Consider the following 22,172-nt stretch of genomic DNA (forward strand, 5'->3'; position numbering starts at 1 on the left):
CCGCCGCCGCCCTCCCCGTCTCGGCTGACGGCCGCCTCCTCGGCGGGTTTTGTGTCGGTCTCTCCCGTAGGATATGGCCGAGGTACCGCCGGGGCCTAGCAGCGTCCTCTCCCCGCAGGGGGACACGCTCTCCCCCTTCCCCGGAGGAGGAGGAGGAGGGGGGGCTGCTTCTTCCTCCTCCTCTTCCACCTCCTCCGCTGCCGCCGCCGCCTGCACCGGGGCCCAGGACGAGGAGGCCGAAGAGGAGGAGGAAGAGGAGGGACCCGCGGGCGGACGGGAGCAGCAGCAGCAGCGAGGAGGAGGCGACGGCGGCAAGGGGGGGCAGCAGCAGCACCGCCTCCACCACCACCACCACCACCCCCCGCACCACAACCACCAGCTCAACGGCGTCATCAGCCCCGAGCTGCGGCACCTGCGGGCCTCCCTCAAGGGCAAGATCCTCAGCTCGGAGGCCGGGGCAGCCCCCGAGGGGCTGGAGAACAAGCGAGCCAGCAAAACAATGGGCTCCGGACAGCAGCAGCAGCAGTCATCGCCCCCGGCCGCAGCACCGTGCTCGACCCCCCTTAGCAACCACCTCCCTCCCCAGGGAAGGACTGCACCCTCTCCTCCTCCTCCTCCTTCTCCCCCAGCAGCAGCAGCAACAGGGGACAGGAGCCAGCCTGCTGCCACAACTACGACTGCTGCTAAGAGTGCAGCCCGCAATGGACTGGCAGGAGGGACTGGCTTGGAGGAGGAAGAGCAGGAGGAGGGGGATGAAGGAGGGGAGGAAGAGGAGGAGGAGTCCCTGCTGCTACTCTCCAGGTCCTTAGCAGCAGCCTGCAGTTTGAAAGGCTCGGGAACGGACTCTCAGCCCGAGGAGGACCTAACGATACGATACGTCCGATATGAGTCAGAGCTGCAGATGCCCGATATCATGAGACTGATCACCAAAGATCTGTCTGAACCCTACTCCATTTATACATATAGGTATTTTATCCACAACTGGCCACAACTTTGCTTTTTGGTAAGTGCCTGGGGTGGCAGGAATTGGGAGTGGTTTGGGGCTGGGGAGGAGAGGATTAAAAGGGTGACACTTGTGGAAATACTTATAATATTCTTTTTGTGGGTAGGGGGAAAGGACAAGCTTTTCTGGAAGTACCTATCAGTAATGAATTGCCCTCACCACCTGTACCTGTATAAAGCATATGCCTAAAGTTCCTACATTCATGAATAGATATTTTGAGTGGTGGTGAAAGGGTTTTAACACAGGGTGGATATCCAGAAACTCAAAAGTTCTAATCTTGGTTTTGACATTGACTTTTGTGACCTTTGGCAGCTCATTTTTATTGTTCTGTCTCAGTTCCTAGGTTTGTGTATTAAAAAAAAAAAAAGTATTTAGCCCATTAGTGTCTTATGAGWGCTTAGTAACACTTGCACAATGATTTTGAAACAGACTTCAACATGGCTAGCATATAAATGTTAAGTGATATGTGGAGAGACAGTGTTAAAGGTTTTGTAGACKTCTTGATTTGCTAGCTTACTTTAAAAAAGACAATTACAACCGTATTGCTTCGTACAATTGTGTTAGTGTATGTGGCGTACAGAAATTTTCATGCTGCTTAAACTGTCTTGCAGTACTAATGACATATTTAGTTTCTTATTCTTCACACTGTGCTATTGAAAAGATTTAGAAAGACTGYGTAAAAACTATATCAATGTTTAGTACTTCTTATGGAAGAACAACTCCTGGGCAGTTTTAGAACTTACATCTCAGTTGAAAAGCATGCTGTTAGGATGCTAATCCATCCACGGGTGTATGAAACTGAGTGTAAGTTGGCCTGAGGGGTGTAAGTGCATAGAGAGACCTTAGTTGTGTTTAAATTTTCATATGAGAAAATCATGTCTCAAAACAGAACATTTATGGGAGTGTATGGTACTTCTTTGTTAAGATAAATGATGTATTTTTCTTTCTTGATGTTTTAATCAAGGCTGGACACCTTTCTGAAAGACATGCTTTGGCCAGAGCCAAGATACCCTTCAATTCAGGAGTATCTCTGTAAGATTTTAATAGGATATGAGTACAGGAGGTCAGGCTAATGGAATCCATCTGGCCTTAAACTTCCTGACTGTTCTTGTTTTAGGGTCTGGTRTAATTTATAGCAGGATTTATATGATTTATAGGAGGGTTTTCAGAACTGTGCTTCTTTAAAACCCTGAAGAGGGAATACAGTAAGATTATAGGAAGTTGAGCAAAACATAATTATAAAATTATGTGAAAACACCGTTCAGTGTAAACTCATGATTACCATTATGTTATTAATTATAAGCATGCTGATCAGAGCAGAATGATATTTTTCAAGCATTGAGCCTGTCCTAACTGTGTGTGATTAATCTCATACTGAAAAGAAATACTTGTGAGCTACAAATGTCCCTCGTTTCAGCATCAAGTGTATTGTTGGTAATGCCAAGGAAATGTTGGCTGCTACAAGATCACAGTGCATCTTTGTAGKCTTTAGATCTTTTTTTTTTTTTCCAGAGAGTAACTTGAGAATTTTGTTGTTATGAAAAGGGCAATGGCAAGTTGTTTGACAGAGCACTAAAATATTTGATTTCTAATATTTGTTTTTAAAACAAGTGCATTCAAAGAGCATGTTTTCACTCAAGGAAAAAATCTCTTAAGCTTATATTTAGTGACGGATTCTTTTTTTTTTTTTTTAATAGCCTTGAATCAACAAAACTTTGCTTGAACTCTGCAAGGCTACTCAGATTTGCCATTTTTATGAAGTGTAGAACAATATAAAGCACATAAAAGTATAGAGAAGGATATGTGGCTACAAATGTTTACAGGAATTATCAAATTGTTTTATATATGTAATAATCTGAAACTCTTGCGATATGTTGAGTCAAAACTGATGGGTTTTGTGACTGGTTTTAGCATTTGTGAGGTTTGTTTTTTAGAAGTTTTCTTGAAGGCTTTCTCTTCTATGAAAATTAATTTGTTCCTGCAGTTAATGGATTCCTGGACTGCCTCTCTCTAAGTATCTTAAAATATTTTGCCTTCAGTCAGGGACTGTATATTCCAATTAGCAAGAACAGTGTCAGGACAGTGAGAAGAAACATAGTGCCTGATCTCACAAATCATTTGCCTTTAATGCCTCATGGCCTCACAGTCTTCTGGTTTGAGGTTTTGTTTTGGTTGTGATTGGTTTTAGGGAGGGGGTCAGACTGTAATTTGATTGTATTTGAAAAAATATCTGTAGGGGTTCCATCAATTCTGAGAAACGGTAGTGGTGAACTTCAGTGAAGTCTTTCAATGCATTCTCCACTGTCTTCATAACACTGTCGTGGGCACGTGCTCATTTCACCTTCTCATCAGTGTAAGGGGAAAGTACTAACTCCATCTAAATTTGAAGACAGGATGTAAGTTTTCCTTAAATGATCAGTAATTGTCCCATGCTGATGTATTCAGTAAACCATCTTAAACACCATAATTTTCCTGTGTAGCATTTTGGATACCTGACAGTGCYGAACTTTTTCCTGGGGGCATTATTAACACTATTCCTGTGGATGATGATCTAGCAGATTTGAAATTTAAGGAGTTTTGGTTTGGCCTTCCCAAAGTGTAGGGTCATGCTAATGGCTAGTGCAACCAAAAGAAGTCTTGTTCTTCCTTTCCTGTCAGCTGCCTCCTCTTCCCTTGTGTAAGCCTTCGTGTTTATCTGATTTGGGAAGCTAAGCTAGCTGCACCCACTACCCCCAAAAAAGTAAAGTAACGGTCAGGAACACACACACACACTTGTACTTATATATACACCTGTATATATATACAGACACGCACATGTGTGTGTATGTTTTAGGGTCAGCTTTCTGTTGGTTTAGCTCTCCAAGCATATTCATAGTGGGATCACACAAATGCCAGTGTTAGTGCAACCGAAGAGGTGAGAATGCACAGCTAGAGAGAAGGCATAGGACCAACTCTAGTCACTAGCCTGGTTTTGCTCTATCAGACTACTTCCTGTGTGCCTGAAAAACAAATTCATATTCCACTTTAAAAGGAACTGCAGGTATTAGGATTCTTCAAAAAACATTCATTCTAACATCAGATTCATCTGTAAAACTGTCTTCCTGACTTTCAAGGTAACAAGTTGAAAATATTTGATGATCAGTTCTGATATTGCAGCATTACTAACTGGGCTGTTGCAAGGTAATAAGCTGCTGCTTCATAAACTCCAACTGTCTGCTTAAACTTGGATTTCATCTGTCTTTGGAAGAGCAGGTTCCCACCATGTGCTAGCCATGTGCTAGGTGCTCTGTAAGCTYTTGCTTTTTATTTGTTCCCAGGAACTCTGACAGCCCAATTTCTCTTCAAATGAAGTATTATGACTGCTTGTCACTCAAAAAATGACAGAGCAAAGCTTTCTGTTTCATGTGAAACGTGTTTAAACAGCGCAACAGCTTTGTTCACATATTGATTGTAAACACATATTCAAAGTTGTAGATTCCTTTCAAAGTCTTTTTGTACCTTCTAGTCCTAGCACGGTTAAAGTTATAAAACTCCTTCCACTTAGAACTAGTATAGTAAATATTTGGAAAATTGTTTTCAAAATACATTAGTCTGGAAGAGGTGAGCTTGGAAAACCTTGCTCTGTTCTGAAGTTTGGGTAGGACAGGATGTAATAAAAGTAAAAAGAGTTCTAGTCGAGTGTTATAGCCTCTCTTGTAACTTGCCATACTGCACTGCTGAGCTCCCTTTTAAGAAAAATCTGCAAAATCTGTGCTTTTATTGGGTTCTTAACTTTGCCACTAGTAATAGTAGTGATTATAATTTAAACTTTGACAAGTTTAAAAATAACCTATTAATTCCATGTAAGTGGTCTTAGATGTGTTGTAAATCCTAAATCACTGCAGTTAAGATCTTGTTTTCTACTAATACTTATTTTTTTTCTTTTTTCTTAATTGGATTTTATTCAAGACTCTCAGCGTCCTTCATGTAGAAATTAAGCCTTGTAAGACATCTCTGTTTTTCAGTTGCGAAGAACTTGGTGCATAAAAGAAGAACCAGAGCAGTGAGGAAACTGCCAGAAAGTTATAAGAGCCTCATGGCAGAGCTAGGAATAAATTCTGTAACATCCATTCCCAGTTTGCAAACTGCTGCAACTCCTCTGTGTATTCCAGTTTCCTCTTAAGAATGATCGCAGTTTCAGAGAGAGGCTTGCTCTGCTACTTCTCACTGTCAGAGGCTTTGTGAAAACTACTCATTCTAGCACCTGAGTATTTAACAACTGCTAATGTAGTTATTCTGACCCTGCCCTTGCCCAGGAAGAAATTAGTAGTGTCCAGTTTCGTGGACTGGAAACGGAAGTAGTGACTTAGTGATTTGCCTGCTGTTGTACAGATCTGACTTTACTGCCAGACTTTAGGCTAATGGTTGTAGCCTAAATGTATCCTCTGATGTCATTCAGTAACATGATCAATAAATGTAAACCAAAGGATTCCTACAGGTCTCTTTCTGTGATACTTTAGAACAGATTTTGGTGCACGTGTGAGTGGAGCTGTATTGTAGGAGTACAGGTCCTACTGCATTTGATTCACAAAATATTTCTCCTGTAGGGGCTAGCTGGGTTGTTTTAATTTTCTTTAAATGAGAACAAATATGACAGGAGTGTGAAATGCATAGCTAGCCTGTGGCCACCAATTTTAATGCCATCTTTGCTAACGAAATGAATGCTAATTGTTTTATTTTTTTTTTTGAAAGGTAATGTTCTTGCTGATGCATAGAAGTTTTTGTGCTGACTCTTTAGTAATGCATGGTTGCAGTATGAAGATACCTAGTCTGTTTTAAACATTTAAACATATGCATAAGAACCAAGTAATGCAAATACTGAATTTTAATTCAAGTATGTTAATTCTGCTAAGAACTTAGACTTGAAGTAAACCTTAAATACTCCACCGTGCTTATAATACGTAATACTCAGTAACTTGGGCCAAATTCTGTCTGTAGAAATTTCTGTGTTTAGAAGTACTCTCATGTACTTGAAAAGAGAATTTGGCCCATAATCGTCTCTTCATAAATGATGTTATATGGGAACTACTTTTTCTCTCCCCTCCCCCCATTTCCTACTACAGTGCCTTTTTATTTAGGCTGTTTAACCTTCCTCAAGGAATTATCCAGTTTTACATTACATTTTAGGTTCATTTTCAGCTTTAGATGAAGTTGGAGAGAAGGGGAGAGGAAAGGGAAAAGAAGAACTCAGATTAAGGGACAGATGCTGCACTCCCTATGTAAGTGGAACATCCATAGGTTAACAGGCAGACCTACCTGCCTAAAGACGGAGAAATAGATTCCTAAGTGTTCYGGGAACTGGTAACAAAGTGATACTTTGTGCAACTATCTGGCAACAGCCACAAAATCAGTGAGTATTTACTTTGATCACTGAAACAAAAATTCTGTGCTGCTCGTTTAGTGTTTTAAATACATGATTCATGAAAATAGCTCTTTTAAAACTGTGTTAACCAAGAAAAAACACAGATCTATAATGACTGGAATGTCCCCACTCTCGAAGTGTGTAAAAATATATCTAAGAATTCTCTGCATGACTGTTATGATCAACAATTTGCACGTGTTCACTTCAGGGCAAAGCATAACTATAACATGTTAGTTTGGTGTGCTCCTTTTTTAAGCGAGGTGTAAGATTACATCTAGGTACTCTGCATAATTATAGCAGTGTTATGAACAGTCTGTCTGACTCTTTATTTAACTCCCTGTTTTTCTCAGGTCTGAGCTGAGATACAAAATTTGCCTTGAGCTGACACTTTACATACACAGTTTTAGTATAACTACAGCTTTTTTTTTTTCCTTTGAAATAAACTGTGTGTTTTAGGACAAACAAACTGCTTAGAGGCTGTGTATTTCAGTCCACTTAGATCATGCTTTGTTTTTTGTTTTTTTGGAAACCACTTGTTTAGATTGTTCAGAGTTCTTGAATACTGTTAGAAAAGTTTGTCTTCCTGACAAATAAAGACTTAGCTATAATTATACTTGCATGGTGAGCTTAGACTCTATTAGAAATTATTTTGGGCTCACACTATATCTCAGTGCTTTGAAACTGCAGCTCATTCATTTTGGGCTGCTTCATTTCACCTTTGGTTGGGGCTCCTGGCTGAGAACTAACTCGGCTAATAACCACCGTTCAGAAGGAGGTGCTATTCGATTGGGGGCAATTGTCTTGGGGCAAAAAAACCTCTGGGTCTGTGCCTGCAACATAATCTGTTTAAATGAGTCTTCTGCCCACAGAGTAAGGGTGGACCTTCTTATCCTACAAGCTGCATGCAGAAATCTATAAATTGTTGCAGGTACCGTAGGCTTTGGAGAAGCAAGCACTGGGAATGGTGCACAGGTGGGCCTCGGTGAGGCTGCTAACAGTGGCTTTGGCAAGTCCTTTTTGGYTGGACATATCTTACTGCTGTGAATTTGGGTTATCCAGAAGAGCTTGTGCCAGCACATGCTTGTGCCAGTCATGTGCTCTGGTTCCAGTTTAGCAGCTACACGTGAGCTGAAGGCTGGTTCCCCCTGCACATACAGGTCTCGTTCAGAGTTCTGCGGATCCATTTATATACCATGCATACAACTGTGAGCTGCTTCTTTATCTCTGTCTTTCCCTGAATGAACAGTGGTTCATACTCTCCTTGGACACTAACCTCTTTTTGCAGCATTATTCACTTTACTGCTGCAGGTTATAATGTCATTAATCTCTCTTGCTGCCTAATCCTTGAGTTAACATATGATTTGGTTATTCCTCTGCTCTTTCTCCAGTTTATTTCATGGTAAAATTTTGGGCAAACACAGTTAGCCGTTATGCAAGTGGTTTGATAAGTGTTTGGGGAGGGTTTTTGTTTTGTTCTGTTTGTTTTAATGTTTCAGAATAATTTAGTCTCCTTGACTGTATTTCTTGTGACAATATCATTGGGATTAACTATCAAATGGATGGCTCTTAACTGAAATCTCTGAACAGTCCAAATGTGTGAAACTATGTGCTTTTTTGTTTGTGCTTTTGGGTATTATCTGGCTAAAAGTGACAGTTTCCAAAGACTAAGTGTAAAGGCATTTTACTCTGACCCATTATGGGCTTGACATTAACACCAGGCCAAATTAAGCATGTTGTCTGCTACAGCCCTTGTACATGAAAATTGAGATCATTATAAAACAGAAATGGACTTTTTAGCAGCCCACATGAAAGAATATGGTTTATGCCTTAACCTGTTTCCTCCTTCCCCCACCCCCAACCACATGTTCTTGCCTTTAAACTTCATGGAATAGTRCTGTGATTCTGTAAAGGACAACTTACTGTTTTTCAACAGATTGTAACTTTATTTGAAAATAATACAGGAATAAGAACTTTAATCTTATTTGTATTTTGGAGATGCATTTAAAACTTATGTAGTCTTTTTTTATAGCTTTGCACAGGCAGGTTTGTGTGGATGTCTCATTTAAAATGCACTGGTGTATTTTTTTTGGGGTAGCATTGTAAATCAAAAACTGAGAATGCATGCATATATGTTTGTCTTTAAGGCCATGGTAGGTGAGGAGTGTGTAGGTGCCATCGTCTGCAAGCTGGATATGCACAAAAAGATGTTCCGCAGAGGTTATATAGCCATGTTAGCAGTGGATTCCAAATACAGAAGAAAAGGAATTGGTAAGAATAGATTTTTTTTTTTTAAACTTAGAAATCCTATAGTTTGTCGGGGTAACTGTCATAAAGATTTAAGCAAAAATGGACTGCTAAATATGATGGTTTGTCTGTTGTCACTCCCTGTCATCCCTGCCTTAATCTCTGATGCGTGTTCCCCAGCGTGGTGGGTTTCTTTGGTTTGATTTTTAATTAAAATAACCTGGGATGTCCATGCCCTGTCAGATTTACATCTGGGATATGATAAGGATGAAAAGAAAGGCAATCAGCAGCCCCTTACCTCTGCAAATTATCAATGCCGAATAAGTATAGGAATTATTTTGCATCTTTATGTGTGCCCTCATCATTTTAATTCCATGAGGTGTTCAGGCCATTTATTTTCAGTGAATTTATCCTCTGGCTTCTCCCTGTCAGTTATGCATATATTGCCCGTAAGGAAGATATACATAGCTCATTGCTGTATTAAAACTTGCAAAAAACAGTTGTGTATTAATTCTTGAATGACCAAAACTGAGATCTGTTTTACTCAGAAGTTACATGGTGAAGGAAGCTGTTCTTGGMAGGTGGTTTGCTCTCCCTTGTTAATCAGTTTTGCCTGATGAAGAGTGTGGGGTTTTTTGGKTTTTTTTTTGTTGTTTTTTTTTCCTTCCAACCGCAGTTATCTTTGGCTTGATTAAAGATCTGTTTTTACAGAACTTTATTCTTTTGAGTTGGTTATTGTGAAGTTTCCTTCATTTTCTAATGTATATATTTTAACTTAAAATGTAAATGTCAGCTTTAAAGGCCAGAAATGTGCTTCACCACTCATTCACGCTGAAGAGCTCTTACTCGGTGATTAAAGACAGAAAATGACTTGCAATGGAAAAATAAGGGGATATGTTACAGAATGCTACCAATGTGTCTGTTCTCCTCTTCAAAATAAACAAATAAATAAATAAACTAGTAGCACTAAGTATTATCATGACTTGTCAAGCATGTGGGAATATTTTTTCTTCAATACAATTCAGAAGCCATTTGAGATTTTGCTAGTGGAGCAGAGGGAAGATGATGCAGAGAAATAGCGCTCTCCTTTCCCTTTAGCTGAGTCATGAAGGAGCCTGCCATAATTTAATTGCAGGTGCTTGGATTCATAAGTAAATAAGAACAAATGCTGTTCTTGTGAAGATCTCTGCAAGGTTTCTCCCTCTAGTCAATTCATCATTTTAGAATTATATAAATAGAATTTATATTTAAAGTTTTGCTTACTTTAACATTATATAAATGTTGACTTTTTCCCCTGCTTTCACTACCTTGCTCTTTAAAGTATGGTGTTAATCTGAAGATTTGTTTTATATACAGTACGGTTTTGTCATATGTTCAAATAAAATCTTAATTGATTAAAATTTTGAGAATTCTTTAAAACAATCTCTAGATTCCTTGGGGTTTTTTTTCCTTTTCCTTAGCCTTCTTATGGAAGTGAGATTTATGCAATTTCACTGAACAGCAGTTTTTTCCACTAATAACTTTGAAATCAACTTTCAATTTCACCCCAATTCTACAGACAGGTAGGGATATTACGTTCATAGATCTGTTGTGAAATGGATGAAAAATAATGATAAAAAATTAAATTAATGCTCGACTGAGGGGAAGGGATGGGCTTCAACCATAGTATTAGATACCAGCAAAACCAAATGGGAGGGAGCCACAAGAAAAGTGGTTTCATAAGTTCTGTTACTAATAGAAGTATTTGTTTTAGTAAGAGGAAATTCCCTTGGAAGATGAATGTCCTTCAAGTACATGCCAACAGATTTTGACTTTAAATGCAACAAAAGGGAATGAATCACATCTTGGAAGGCTATATATAACGCCATGTTAAACATAGAAGCCTGTTTTTAATATCCTTGCATTAGAAGAATCTTGCATTCAGGCTTGAGTCTCTGGGTAACTTTGCTGGTGATTTTAATGTTCAAACTTGAGACTGTAACTTGACTGCAAATTCTTTTTGTTTTTTTTTTCTTTCTCTCCTCCCCCAGGTGTTGTCATATAGGTAGCCCGTATATTAGTTTTGTATAAATAAGCATCTTCTGCATTGCAACTATGTTGACATATATTCAAATCTAAATTTCAGGTACAAACTTGGTTAAGAAAGCTATTTATGCTATGGTTGAAGGAGATTGTGATGAGGTAAGATTTTTATAATCAAAAACTTCTTCGGGATATAATGTGAATGGTTTGTGTTCTCCTATACATAGATTCGTTTTACAGGTTTTTCTTTGAGTCCTACAGGGTTTTCTGGTGGGAATCACATTGGTAAGCAGCTCTTTCATCTATTATAAAGAAAAGATAACCTCARAAAAAAAAATGGCACAAACAGAAGGATTTTTTTAAATTTGTTGTAAGTGTTCAAGTTCAGTGCTTCAGGTTTTGTTTTGCTTTGCGAAGCTGCAGCAGCCTTCAGTAGTAGGCACGTTTTCCTCCAAAGACTCCACTTTAAATATGCTATTGAACCAATGTAACTTGCATGTTGTATGTAATACTTCCATACTTTCAGAATACGAGATGATACTGGAATAGTGCTGTAATACTGCAGATTATGATATTATCACAGCAGGTCATCAGATTACATCATCAGAGCAAGTCATCAGACACTGCATAAGCATGTTAGATAGCGCTAACAGAACTGTGTAATGATTTAGCATGTCAATGAAAACTTTTAAGAAAAATGACCGAATCACTGGCAAACTTTCTCTGGCTTATATATTATTAGTCTTTCCTTTTACTACATTACATTCCCTACTTTTTTTTTTTTTTGGGGGGGGGGGGGCGCAGGGGGCAAATACATATGAAGCAACCAACTGTCTTAATGTGCCACATTTAACTTGTGAGAAACTCTCCCTACATCCATTCTCCTTAATCCAGTTATCTATTCCTTTAACTCTTTCATCTGCTTGGTACAATGGAATTGTTAACTTCTTCCTGATAAATGAATAGTGTCATTTCAATGTGTTATACTTAGTTATCCTTTGATCTCTTTGTTTTCCTGTTTCAGTTGCTCCCTCAATTATCATACTATGGTGTGGTGAAGTTTTTTGTGCAAAACTACAATTTTTGTCACAAGACTTCTGGCATATACTCTACTTTGTTTATTTTTCCACTGGTTGAGTTATCCCTTTTGCAGAATCCTTGCAAACTTCAGGAAGTAGTTTGAGATATTCATTCTTCTCTTTAGATCCCTTCATACCTCCATTTACTGGTGTCTTTTTTTCTATAACTTATGTTGTACTCGGGCAGTGTAGTGCAATTTGATATTTCTGTACTTGTTCTCTAAGTTCTTTGTTTTGTCTTGTGCTGTCTTTATGCTTGTACCATCATAAATAATACACTTTACCCTAATCCGTTTTACTACTTGCTACCTTGAACTAATGTAGAAAAGGGTTTCTTCCTCATTGCTTTCTGTTATGTTCTTGAATTCATTTGCCATTGTTAAGCATCCAAGATTATTAAACTGAGGAATGGTATCACTGTTGTGATAGTGCAAAGTATTATTATCGTAACATTACAATGAGAGAACTGAGATGCAGAGAAGTGAATTGCCCACTGTCATCAGGGAAGTCAGTAGCAGAACTGGGTTTTTCTGCCCCAGCCACCAGAGTTGTAATACCTCGTTGTTATAAGTGTATATGTGTACTGCTTCTCATATAACTTCATTTCTAAATTGAACCATCTAACTGGTAAACACATAATGATCTCCCCTGTTTTTTTTTCCACTGCTTTAACATTAGCCCAAGAGCTGCTCTTATCGTTTTATGTCTTTGTAAAAATGAAATAAATGCGATAGGGACGGCAGGCTACTGTTCACTAAGACCTCGTTAAGTCTTAGTCATAGGTTTTCGTTTGTGGTGCTGTATAAATGCCTTATACTACATTTGTAGGGCGTTTTGCAAAGACTAGTGCTATCCCTATTTAATCAAATGCACCACAATCCAAGCTGCTTGAAGTGTGCGCTGGATGGGTGCAGGCATGTTCCAGTTTGGAAACTGCGTAACTGTGCTTGTGGGATGATGATTCTGAGCTAAGTATGCCCTGCTTCTTGGGGGCTTTTGCCTGAGCTTAGTTTGTGCTGGCACTGTTAAAATTTTGCAATGGGGCCTCATATGTCCAGAGAGCTTGGAGCCCAAGCAGAGTATATTTCTGATGTTCTACACTGGTCATCAGAGGCATGCCCACACCTATTTGATAAACAGAAAAAAGAACAACATAAATATAGATTATCTGCAGCCAAACAGCTAATGTCTTCAGGTTTTCTTTTATTCTTTGGCACAAAATTTAGGCTTCTTCCAGTTGTATGTGGTACAACAATAGCAATGTTGGCTGCTTGAACCTCCTAGTGGACTGCAGAAAAATTTTCGGTCATGATCAGTGTTTGAAAAATCCACCTAGCCACCCATTACTTAAGGCTCTCCCTGACAGAGCTGACAAACTTCCCCTCACCAGTTTTTACAAGAGTTGTTGGGGGAGCAGTTTCTGGTGGTGTGATTGATGCCYAGCTGACCAAATACAAAGCAGTGCATCGCAGTAGCTTGTCTCTGTGAGCTTTGTAGATAGTTAAATTATCTCTGATGCTCTTAAGTTATTTTTGTTCTACATCCTCTAATAAAATCAGTAGCAGGCTGAAACAAGATGCTGGTRCTTGAAATAAAATGGGCTGTGATTGAAAAATATTCTATTTTCTGAAACTTGCTCAGAATATGATTTAAAAACATGAATAGGTACCTGTGGGTGTAGTTAAAACACTTTTGAAGGCTGCTTGGAAACTCTTTCCTTCAATCTTATCATGGGAAGATGCAATAAATGTATTCAATTCTGAATAATTTGTGACACATAATCTGATAAGTGTTTATTTCAGTGTAACATTTTTCAAAGTACCATAGACTAGACTTTTGGGGAATGAAAACTGAGTTCTGAAAAGTAAAGGTTTTGTGCAACACCATAGATGAAAATCTTGAAAATCATTAGTGATGTGCTGGCATTTCAAAGTTTGATGCAACATTTAGTGATTAAAGAAGGTCTTGTCRGGGTGGGGGGGATGTGGAGGGGTGGTTTTGTTTTGTTCTTTTTCTTCCCCTAAGCTCATTTGATGGGAACACACTAAGCCAGGCCTATGGAGCAAGTGATTTACAGTGTGAATTTCTGCAGTCAGCCACCTGCTTGTGAGGTGGCTTATGTTATGTGCCATGCTTCAAAGCTGAGAGGCAAAATTCTGCCAGCCAGGGGTTGCTTCCTGGCTTGAGGAATTTGGGAGGGGGAGTGTAAGGGAAGAGGTGAATTAGCTGGRATGGAATCAGTGTGGAGGGGAGGCGACGGGCCTGGAGGTGGTCGTGGGCTATATTAGAAGAGAGAGGAGGGGGCAATCTGACATTTGGGGTGGGTGGTTGAACTGGAAATAACCTTCAAGCCTAAAGAAAGTACTCAACGGCATGCTTTAAGCTGGAGTTTCTGGATATGATGTTACAAAACTTGAGGGATCTTCGATTTTGACCTTGGTGAGTTTTCTCAGGCTTTGGATGTTAATGAAGTCTGACATTTGGGATAGTGAACCGATGGCTTTCAGGGTTATATTGGGCTATGCTTTCATTAGGTCACAGTGATTTAGAATAGTTTTCCTGACTGCACAGTAAATGTGAACTATCTACTGCAGTGTCCTGATGTAGTATTTAAACAAACAGGTGAGGGTGAATACTTTTCTCTCATTTCCAAAGTTTTGAAGAGATTTTTTTCAAGTGTGGAAGCAAAGTAAGTGCGAAATTCAGTAAGTTGGATACCTGACTCTCTTGTACTTTTGCTTGGTCTTTTTAGAGAAGCAATTTTGAAAAATTGTGCTTGTTAAGACATCCCTTAATCAAACTCAGAAAAGCAGGATTGTTTGTTGTTCATGTAGGATCAATGAAATCACGTAGGATTGTTCATGTAGGTTCCCATCTGTAACGTGACTGTTTAAGTAGTCTGCTATGCCGTTCTTCAGCACCACCCATCACATCACTGCAATGCCATGTAACTGCTAACTGATCAGAAGAAGACTTTAAGTGCAAATGATAAGAGTGTTTAAAGCAAAATGCAGAATGTGAAAAGGAATCGCAGCTGCTTATGGGAATTTCTATTGAAACTTTAAAGTGTTCATGAGGGATTATAGCTAYGACATGTTAAAAATGAAGTTGGTCTTTTTTTTGACAAGGCTAGTAGGTGTGTCATTTTAATTCAGTACCACATTTTTTAAATTACATGCATTAATTTTATACAATCCTATTTAAAATTATCAAACAATTGACATCTTAATTTTTTCTTAATCTACAGATAATATATTAAGCACTATTTCAGGTGCTATCTTTAAAACTTCAAACTGTTAAACTAATTAAAGATACTGGACAAGCACCTGTAACTTGATTCTGTTGATCTGCCAAACGTATTTGTAAGAATAACAACCTGTTCTGTGAGTGCTGAAAGAACGTTTTCTTCATTTGTTTATTTAATTTGGCTCTATTCCATGACTTGGTTTTTAAACTTGAGTTTGTTCAAAGTTTGAAGAAGCAAGAAAGCTTGTCCTCTTATTTTTTTTTTCCCCTTTCCAATTTATGAATAAATTCTAGGTACGTATGAGAACATAACAGGAAACATTGCATTTTGCTCTTACTATAGAAAAAGATTCCTTGCTTCTAAAAAATCAATTAAAATTAAAGATACTCGAGATAAATGTTAGGCTTATGAAATTGTGGATGTAAGAGGAAATACAGCTTTCGGAAGGTTACAACTTTTGCAGACAGTGCTGTTAAATCCAATCAGATCTTTGCTGGTCTGCAGGGGAGGATGTAATTTTGTTATTAGAGGATTTAACAGGCATATTTATACAACAAAATTTACCATAAGAGACCATAGGCCAGAAATAAATGATTGCAGGTTTGGGGCTTGACTGAAAACCTCACACAGGAAGAGGAGAATCCTTCACAGCATCAAGCTATTGAAGCCTAGATAAAACAAGACTGGGTTCCCTTATTAAATATAGAAATATGTTTCAATTACAAGTCTCTCTATTCAAGCAGGTTGAATTGCCGTCCTCACTGTTTAACTCTAGTTAACTAGCCTATTTTTCACAAATACAGTTGATTGATAATAGAAGATCAAAATTGACAGACTTACTTTTTCGTAGACTGTGTAGTTATTGACAGTCCTGAGATACCTTGATGTTAGATCACAGTTTAAGCAGAGTTCTGATTTTGTGTCCACCAGGAATTGGCCATATCCTAATCACTTAATCTTTTTCTGTGTGCTTCCATTTTCCTATTCATAAAAAAACAGCTGGAATAGTAGGGTCTGAGGTCTTTCTTCTTCTGGTGATGAGTATCATTTAAAAAAAAAAAAAAAAAAAGCATAGCTAAGACTACTTTTGCTTTTCTCAGCCACCAAAAAAACCAGCTTCTGTCATTCCTAGAATTAATTCCTATAGGATCATTCAGTTCCTTCTAGTATGGCACTGTTTTTAACCCTTTATGAGATCAGATGCGCAGTATGTTTAGGTCAGGGAATTATTTATCATTGTGCTAAGTCTTTCTCTCTGAGAAATACCAGAGCGCATCTATTTCATTAGCTTTCAAGATGAGCATTTACTGAAGTACTGGGATTCCAACAAACCTGAATTTCAACATTTAACCACTCCCTTAAATTCAGTGATCTGCAGTGTTGGACACCTCTTAGCATTGCAAGGTGTGCTTGCAGTTGGATGCAGACGTGTTATATCACTCTACCAGGTTACTAAACATTTATGAGAGTGAATGCTGTTTGTAGCCAGAGTTCAAGTAAGTCTCCTGCACTGTAGTTCGTCCATGGGTCAGATTTCCTGATTGGCATAATGCTTTGTTTTAATTCAAATTAAAAAGTTGTACAGCTTGCATAATTATATAGAAGATAACAAACAGTTCAGGAAAACTATTGCACTTCCATAATTGGTTATAAATTGATATTTACTCCTTTTAGTTGATTTTAAAATGTTAAGAGTAATTGATCAAGTCACAGGACCTGATAATAGTATTCCAGTAAGGTGCCAGCATATGTTTAAGAAAAGAAATTCAATCTCTAATTCTTCCCATAAGACTAAGAATTGAATTAGGTTGTCTCAAGAGTAGGTACAGCAGACTGACCTGCTGTAATTTAAGAACTCTGRCTATTAATATTTTAATGTGTGACTTCTAGTGCCTTTTAGAAAAACAAATTACTTCAAGTTTTATTTTTCCCTAGTGTGCGTTGTCTGTTGAGTTGTTAGCCCTTTTTACATTTGTATGTTGAGAAGCTCAGGCGGAGTTCTCCACTGGAATGTGGTCAGAGTGGCTTGAAACTTGAGTAATGGTCAAATATATACATTGAATGGATAGTTAAATCTTACTGAAGGTAACCAGTCTAACTGCTGGCTGCTTCCCTCTCTTATGCTGGCTTAGCCACTCCTCAGACTGCAGAAAATAAACCCGATGGAAAGAAAAATCGGTAGCTTTCTACCCAGGTTGCTTTTTGAAGTGGCTCAGCAACAAGCCTAGTGAGCTGGCAAAACAGGCGAGGGGGAATGGAAATACATGCCTGGAGGCTGTGGGGGCCAYGGACCCCGTAAGGTAGATTGGCTAATAGAAGCTAATATTTTTATTCCTGATTTTTTTCCAGTTTTGCTGCTTTTTGTTGGAAGAGAAAGGAGTCCTGGGTTTTGAGGGTGAGGTAGATGGGTTTTTTGGGGGTTTGGGGGTGTTTTTTTGATTTAGGGATTTTGATGTAGATGGTTCTAACTATACACAGTGCATATCAAATAATAGTTTAGAAATAGCCATTGATGGCTGTAGAAATTACATAGGTTGTGGTTTTGTTATATGGTCTTTCTACGCTGTTCATCAGCTCTTGTTTAATATGTAAATGTCCATGGTCATGGAATTATATGTAGTCTTGTCAGCTTATTAGTTCATCCTGTGTTCTTGAGTAACCATGATCTGTCTTTAATAGCAAAATCCTTAAATATGAGTTGGACAGTACTAGACAAAACAGTTTCTATCCCTTGGAATGGGTAGATGGCTCACCACATATGCTGGACTTCAGTGCATTTGGAGAAAAGAGAAAAAGCTGCTCAGAGGTGTATTTCGGCAGTTTTATATTCCTTGTTAATGCCAGTGTAATTTTCTTGCCTATACTTCAGACTTCTGGGGCACTTTTGACCCCTTGCTTAACTTGGATGACACTTGGGTTTAGTCTGAGCTGTTCATGACGGGTCTTCCTGCCGTTGGGGTCTTATCAACACAGGGAGAAAATGGGAAAAAGCTGCTAGCTGCTCTTTCTTCCTAGCTTGTGCAAGACTAGCTGAGAGCAATAAATGCCAACACTTTTTAATCTTCTTAAACCAGCGCATTACTTTAATTATACGCCCTTTTCTTCCTCACCATAATAAACTATTTCTTGGGCAGGTGTGTTTTGCAGCTCCTTTGCTGTTCATAATCTCTCACAGATGAGGCATATCCCTTGTCTGTGAAAGCCTGGTGTGTGCCACCCAAGGAGCCCAGTGTGGGACTTTGAGTCTGGGATCTACATAACATGCGCTCTGATCTGAGTTTGGGTTACTTCTGTGGAGCACAAATGCTATGAACATTTCTTGCGACAGCTAGTCACAGAATGCCGAAGTTTGTGTCTAGGTCTAAATCTGTCAAATTATGAAGGAAAAAGTTAGTCAGTGACGAAGCAAAACCAATTTTCTGCTAATTTCTTGTGGTGCAAGGAAGTTCAGTTGTGCACTCAAAATTGATGATGTGCTTTATGACTTGGATGCTGAGTTGTTTGGTTGCTYTTTTTTTTTAATTTTAGCTATTAGGTAATTAGTTGAAAAAGCATTTACAGCAAATAGCTAAAATCTCGATACGGGTGAAACTTGCTTACAAGTACTATTGTTGAATAACTGCTAAATTGTATTTTTAAATGTGGGTGTCAAGGGGGGTGTCTTGAACAAGCCAGGACATGGAAAAMTTAATTCCATTCATGGCGAGTAAGTGTACCTTTAAATAAAAACTTTACAGTTTGTTCAGTAGTCATGTAATCTGAAAAATACACAACTGCTAATATGATATGTTCTGTCTTTTTTTTTTCTTTCTTAAAGGTTGTTTTGGAAACAGAAATCACAAATAAGTCTGCTTTGAAACTTTATGAAAACCTTGGTTTTGTGCGAGACAAGAGGCTGTTCAGATACTATTTAAATGGAGTTGATGCACTGCGTCTTAAACTATGGCTGCGTTAAAAGAAACCATCACATCAAGCAACTGACTTCCCAACAGCGCAGAGTTGTCCTTTGCATGCAATGCAATTTGTACAAAATTGCTTTGCAGGTGGACTTAGTAATTTCCATGCAGCTCTTATCTGTCAGTGTCTCATTGAGTGTCGCACATATTTGTTGCACTTTGGCATGGCGCATTTGTTCAGAATTAAAACAGATTGTTTCAAACTTCGAGTTCTTTTGGTACCAGCAAGATGTGCCAGTTGATAGCCAAGATATGTTCATTCATTTGCAAGTCTACTGACTGTATTACATACACAGTGAACATTTTATCAAAGAACCTGTACTTGGAACACAACTTTTGGTTCCAGAAAAAAGCCAATGTAGATTGTAAAATTCTATAAGTATACTAACATTTCATACAAAAATTGCCATAGTTTTCTGGRAAAAAGGCTTCAATTTTAGGTTTTATTTTTCAATATTGAATTTTCCATTCTTAAATATTGGTACCTCAGTGATTAGTGAATGAAAAAAAATGTATTGTAGGGTGGGGTGTGTGTTACAATGAGTAACAGTAACAATTAAATTGCGTCTGCCAGTGCCTGTATAGATAAGTATATTTGTCTTCACCTCTAAGTTTGGAGTGCATGCTTTTATTCTTTTACTTTCTTCGATTGTCTTTGCAAGAAAATTTCTGCTTTTATTTAAATTCCGGATTTGATAATAAATTATTTCAGATTTTTATAATTTGGATACTTCTCCCAGACAAGGGTTTGGAAGGCCCTTCTTTTCTTACAGCAAGAAGTGTAAGCTATTTTGAAAACCTTGAGTAGCTGCTAAAAGAGAACCTGATGTCACCAGTAAATCGCTGCTGGTTTTGGATGCACTTTTTTTCAAAAGAGTGAGGGATTTTTAAAAGAAGATGTAGAAAATTAATGTAAATTGGTATGATTTTATTTAATCAAAATTATTGCTAGAAGCTCTGAAAAACAGCTATTTTAAAATAGTTGGAACAATTCTTTTTCAGATTGCTTTGCTTCAGTGTTCTAAAATGCTTCAATCCTTGGGTTTTGGTCTTGGAAATAAATTTCAAGGTGTATTGTATCCATTTTTTAGCTGCTCTCATTTTCTCTAAACTTACATGAGCTAAATTATTGGGGGATTTTTTTCCCTCCGAAATCAAAGCAGCAGGGAAGGGACTTCTCTCTCATTCTGTCTCTCTCCCTTTCTCTGTCTCTTGCTCTCTCTCTTTTTTTTTTTAATTGGGTTTACATAGGTTTTTACCAATACCCATCAATTTGTTCAGTAATTACATTGTCAAGGTTTTCTTGTTCAGTGTGATTATATAGCCCAGTTCTATGAATCTGTTGTTTTTTCACTTTGAAAAAAAGGTATTAGTTGACTTGTGGAAGAACCTATGTAATCTATGGAAAAGGATGAACTCAGTGAATCCGCTCTTCTGTAGTTGAGCGTACTCTTCAGATTTGCCTTACTAGGGTTTTTTTTTTTAAGGGTTTGGTTTGAGTCATGGGTTTGTTTTATTTTGKTTTTTTTGCTAATTACTGTACATTTAAAAACAAAAACAACAAAACCCCTACCTCCAGTAACATTTGGAAAAAATCCCTGTGCAGGAAAACTGGATTTAAAGGATAGCCTTATTTTGCACAGACCAATCATTCACRTGGTGATGGGCATTTCTTACCATGTACAAATTACGAGTTGTATTTGAAAATAAAAATTTTTAATTGCCATTGGCCCTTCTATGTTTTCTGCTTGCAGACACTGTTTGTGCTTTTGAGGGGTTTGTTCCCCTCAATAAATAAAGCACGTATTTGCAATGGTACCTGAGTCAAAGCATTATAAACTGGAGTCTGCTATTCACAGAACATACTGGAGTTTGGAATAAAACCTAAAACCTCTGTGCTGCCACTGCTGCCTTGCGACATACCTAAAACATGTTCAGAGTAGCCTGATTTCTCAGTTGTTCTGAGCAGATTTTCCCAAGGTGTCATTCAGAATTAAGACTTAAATGTTGGGAATGTGAAATCAACAGAAACTAACCCAAACCAGAACCAGTCTCCTCTCGTCTGTGTTCTAGTGGCTTAGGATGTGGTCGCTGCTCTGGCTTGCTTGAGCTAATGAGGCAGATAAGGGAAGATTCCTCCCTTGTTAACAGCTGTTGGACTTGTGTCACAAACTCCAGACCAGGCTGTCTTGTGTGTCTGCTGATGCTGGAAAACTGAAAAGCCAGACAGGCAAGTTTTCTATTGGTTAATATTTAAACTGTGGGTTTCTTCAGATTCAAAAGCCGGCTTAGAAGCTAGCCCRAATCATTTTTCACAAAGGCAACGCCAAAAAATATCACTGTGGAGCAAATTTCAAATACAATTCTGTTTGTTTGTTGTAAGAAGCAATTCTCGCCATGCAAATTTTGAAAATACTGCGCAAAATAGGTGCACATTTCTTTTCAAAGAGCATATTGCCTGAAAGGTTCTAATATTGCTGCTGTGTAACACACAGTTCACTACAGAAGATACTGAAGCTGTATGTGTTGGTTTGTATTAAAACAGATTTATTCTCTGTGTTGCTTGGGATTGGGTGTCAGGTTGGGAAGTTACAAATTTTGCTAAGAAATGAAAATAGGTTTTCAAATGAAATCTAGCAAAGAAAAGTTTAGTTGGTTATTTCTCATGCCTGTTGCTAAAACACAGCCCTCTCTCCCTCACCTCTTTTGCATTGACAAATCTAACTAAGGAGTTGATTACTTTTATGTTTAACTTTGCCCAAATATTGCTATTGGCTGACATGTCAGAATGGATGTTTGCATTATATTGTTTTTCTTTTTTTTTTTCTTTAAGAAAATGATCCAGGTTCATCACAGTCAAGAAAAGTAGGCATAACCTAATTGGCATTGCATAGTACACGACAAACTATTTCTCGGGGCACAAGATGTTGCTAAAAGCGAGTGCTATGTTAAAAAATTTTCAGGTCTTGTATAAACATAACAAACTGTGTTGGAGTTCAGGTATCAGATGGGCATCTATGAAAATATCAAGTGTATCTGAAAATACTGGACTGCTGTTTGGAGTGGGTTGTTATATTCTGCTGTCCCTTGATCCTTTTTGATGAGAACAAAAACAGTGGGGTTATGAAATGTACAAGCTGTCTAAATACAATGCAGTCAAATAAATGGTTAAGTTGTTTATCTATTTCCTTTTTGAATGGAAATGTTCTAATGATCGTTT

At 38.3% G+C, this 22,172-nt stretch overlaps 1 protein-coding gene across 3 annotated transcripts; it reads left to right on the forward strand.

Annotated features, from left to right (window-relative positions):
* The first annotated feature begins 10 nt into the window (after positions 1-10).
* NAA30 (N(alpha)-acetyltransferase 30, NatC catalytic subunit) lies at positions 11-22,137 on the forward strand. Of its 3 annotated transcripts, XR_003251955.1 has the most exons (5): positions 11-1,003; positions 8,549-8,672; positions 10,109-10,210; positions 10,774-10,829; positions 18,814-18,850. XR_003251955.1 is itself a non-coding variant. In XM_026056103.1 (4 exons), exons 1-4 carry the CDS (start codon positions 74-76, stop codon positions 18,949-18,951), a joined length of 1,248 nt encoding a protein of 415 aa, XP_025911888.1. In that variant the 5' UTR covers positions 16-73; the 3' UTR covers positions 18,952-22,137. The 3 variants fall into 3 exon arrangements, 2 of the variants coding, with proteins under 2 accessions (XP_025911889.1, XP_025911888.1); XM_026056103.1 differs by lacking the exon at positions 10,109-10,210 and having other exon boundaries at positions 16-1,003; positions 18,814-22,137; XM_026056104.1 differs by lacking the exons at positions 8,549-8,672; positions 10,109-10,210; positions 10,774-10,829 and having other exon boundaries at positions 18,814-22,137.
* The last annotated feature ends 35 nt before the right edge of the window (positions 22,138-22,172 follow it).

The sequence above is a fragment of the Apteryx rowi genome, unplaced genomic scaffold (genome assembly GCF_003343035.1).
Source record: "Apteryx rowi isolate R43461 unplaced genomic scaffold, aptRow1 scaffold_13, whole genome shotgun sequence".
In the NCBI taxonomy this organism is placed as follows: domain Eukaryota; kingdom Metazoa; phylum Chordata; class Aves; order Apterygiformes; family Apterygidae; genus Apteryx; species Apteryx rowi.

Bases quoted from the DNA above. Each gene is read 5' to 3' on its own strand.
- NAA30 (XM_026056103.1), top strand. From the start codon at position 74: ATGGCCGAGGTACCGCCGGGGCCTAGCAGCGTCCTCTCCCCGCAGGGG. The intron at 1,004-8,548 runs GTAAGTGCCTGG...TTTGTCTTTAAG, and splicing joins GGCCACAACTTTGCTTTTTG to GCCATGGTAGGTGAGGAGTG. The intron at 8,673-10,773 runs GTAAGAATAGAT...TCTAAATTTCAG, and splicing joins ATACAGAAGAAAAGGAATTG to GTACAAACTTGGTTAAGAAA.